The 2,584-nt window shown below is 39.0% G+C and overlaps 1 protein-coding gene across 1 annotated transcript; it reads right to left on the bottom strand.

The window, feature by feature from the left end:
* Positions 1-725: 725 nt before the first annotated feature.
* Positions 726-1,664, bottom strand: LOC132241930 (olfactory receptor 5AP2-like). The gene has a single exon (XM_059710878.1). It carries the CDS (start codon positions 1,662-1,664, stop codon positions 726-728), a length of 939 nt encoding a protein of 312 aa, XP_059566861.1.
* Positions 1,665-2,584: the final 920 nt, after the last annotated feature.

Below are 2,584 nucleotides of genomic sequence, written 5' to 3'. Positions count from 1 at the left end.
AATAGATATATGTGGTTATTTCCTTAAAAAACTTGCCCTAGCTCTTTAAGTTTAAACTGCTTACTCAAAGATCAAACAACATGACACTTCATCTTCAGAAATTATAAAGAATACTTTTTTTGTAAGTCTCAGAAACTTCTGCTCCATAAGCCTCATTCTTGTTCTGTGATTCCCTCTTATCTTTACTTATGCTGTCATTTGTTCCCATCATTCCCTGTTGTCTAGATCACTTGCCCAGGTTAAAAACACTTGACCTTGGCACCTTATTGGGATTAAGTTCTGATTTTTCTTTCTGGTTCATTGGGGACAAGAGGCAGTCTCTAAGCCTGGCTTTAGTCCTCTGGATGGATTCTGGCTCAGCCTACTCCTTATCACCTGTCCTCTGGCAGTTAAAACACCACTGTCCAATCTCAGAGTCATCAAACAGGTGAGGAGATGGAGTCATTCCTCCCACCACTCATTCTATCCCTGTCCCACCAACTTTTATATTGGGTTTTATAACTCTGAATATGGATATTGGATTATTTTCAATCATATCGATTTTGTGAAATAAGTGGGATTTATAGTGTCATCATGCTCCCCGGATGCCTGGGACATTTGGTCCAACTCCACTATCAGGAAAAGAAATAGCCTCATTATAGAATGAAATGGAGCTGGAATGAATGAAGGTGGACTTGCTCATTCCCACATTCCCTCAGTGTGCTAAAATTCTATTCTTTGCCATTCTAAGCACAGAAGTGAAAAGAGGGTCTTTTAAAAATTTTACCTAAAGAAGCTTTGACCTCCTTGTTTCTCAGACTATAGATGAGAGGATTTAACATGGGGATGACCACTGTATAAAACACAGACACCACTTTGTCCTGGTCCATTGAGTAGCTGGAGCTGGGGCGCAGATACATGAACAGGATTGTGCCAAAGAAGATGGTAACCACCATCAAGTGGGACGCACAGGTGGAGAAGGCTTTGTGCCTCCCCTTGGCAGAATTGATCCTCAAGATGGCAACAAGGATGTAGAGATAAGAAATGAGAATGGTTAGAAGGCAGCTCAGTTCATTAAAACTGGCAAAAGCAAAAATGACGATCTCGTTGACACGTGTATCAGAACAAGAGAGCTTCAGGAGGGGTGGAGTGTCACAGAAAAAATGGTTGATGACATTCGAGTGGCAGAAAGACAGCCGGAAGGTGAAGCCAGTGTGAATGGAAGCATTCAGAAAGCCTGCAAGATATGTGGCCGACACCAGCACGATATTAAGATGAGGAGACATAGTGACTGTGTAAAGAAGAGGCTTGCAGATGGCCACATACCGGTCATAAGCCATCACAGCCAACAGGAAGCCTTCAATACCAGCAAAAGAACCAAAAAAGAAGAATTGTGTGGCACATTCACTAAATGAAATGACTGGGTTCTCCACCCAGAAATTCACTAGCATATTAGGGGCAACGACTGAAGAATAACAGACATCAACAAGGGACAAGTTACTGAGAAAAAAGTACATTGGAGTGTGGAGACGTGCATCAATATTGATTAATAAGATCATGCCAAGATTTCCAAACACAGTGATGATGTAGACGACTAGAAACACCATAAAAAGAAGACACCGTAGCTCTGGATGATTGCTGAATCCCAGGAGAATAAATTCAGTCACTGTTGAATGGTTGCTCATACCTTTGTCTCAAAATGGATACTTCATTTGCTGGGATAAGAAAGAAATCAAGGAAATAAATTGTACAGAAAAACACCAGGAAAATCAAGTAGCTCATTCTCTGCTATAAGTAAAATTGCTTCTAGGATGTCTTAAGAACATATGTATTAAACCTCTTTATTTTCTTACTGCACTAAGAAAGTTTCCTTAAGGAAACTCGGTAACCTATTTTATTTAATATTTAACATATGCATGTATGCGTGTGTGTGTATATAAAGTTTTCAATGACTGACCCCTATTAGTCTATATCCTACTCTACCTCCTAACTTTCTATCTTCTTCCTTTGATCCTTCTATCTTCACCAGCTACCATCCAATTCCTTGGCAACTTAAAATATGATACAGTTGAATGTACTTGCTGTATCCTTTTCTGTTTTCTGTTAAGCCCACTCAAATCAGGTTTTGACCACATTACCCATGGAAACTGATCTTGCCTAAGTCATCAGAAATCTTTATTTTGCCAAACCCAGTGATCAATTAGCCCTCACCTTTTTTTTTTATCTATCAATAACATTTGATGGAGTTTATTGTTTATTACTCCTTGAAAGAGTTTCTTTTCTAATCTTCCAGAACACCAGACTTGGAGTTTTCCTCCTACCATATGGGTTGCTCCTTCTCAGTCTTCTTTGCTTATTCCACTTCTTTCCTCTGACTCTTAAGGTTGAAATACTTCAGAGATCAGTCCTTATTCTCCTTTCTTTCCCATTTATACTTGACCTTGATGGTCTTGTTCAATATCATTGCTTTAAATATCATCTATATATTTATAACACCTAAACTCATATCTCCAAACCTGACCTCTTTTCCAAACTCCAGACTTAAACTTCTTACATATCTGAGTTAATATAGAATAGCAACTCAACATCACCCAAAACTGAATTC

This window comes from Myotis daubentonii, chromosome 9 (assembly GCF_963259705.1).
Source record: "Myotis daubentonii chromosome 9, mMyoDau2.1, whole genome shotgun sequence".
NCBI lineage: Eukaryota > Metazoa > Chordata > Mammalia > Chiroptera > Vespertilionidae > Myotis > Myotis daubentonii.
This window is presented reverse-complemented; position numbering and strand designations above follow the sequence as displayed.

Coding starts and splice junctions, on each gene's coding strand:
- LOC132241930 (XM_059710878.1), bottom strand. CDS start 1,664: ATGAGCAACCATTCAACAGTGACTGAATTTATTCTCCTGGGATTCAGC.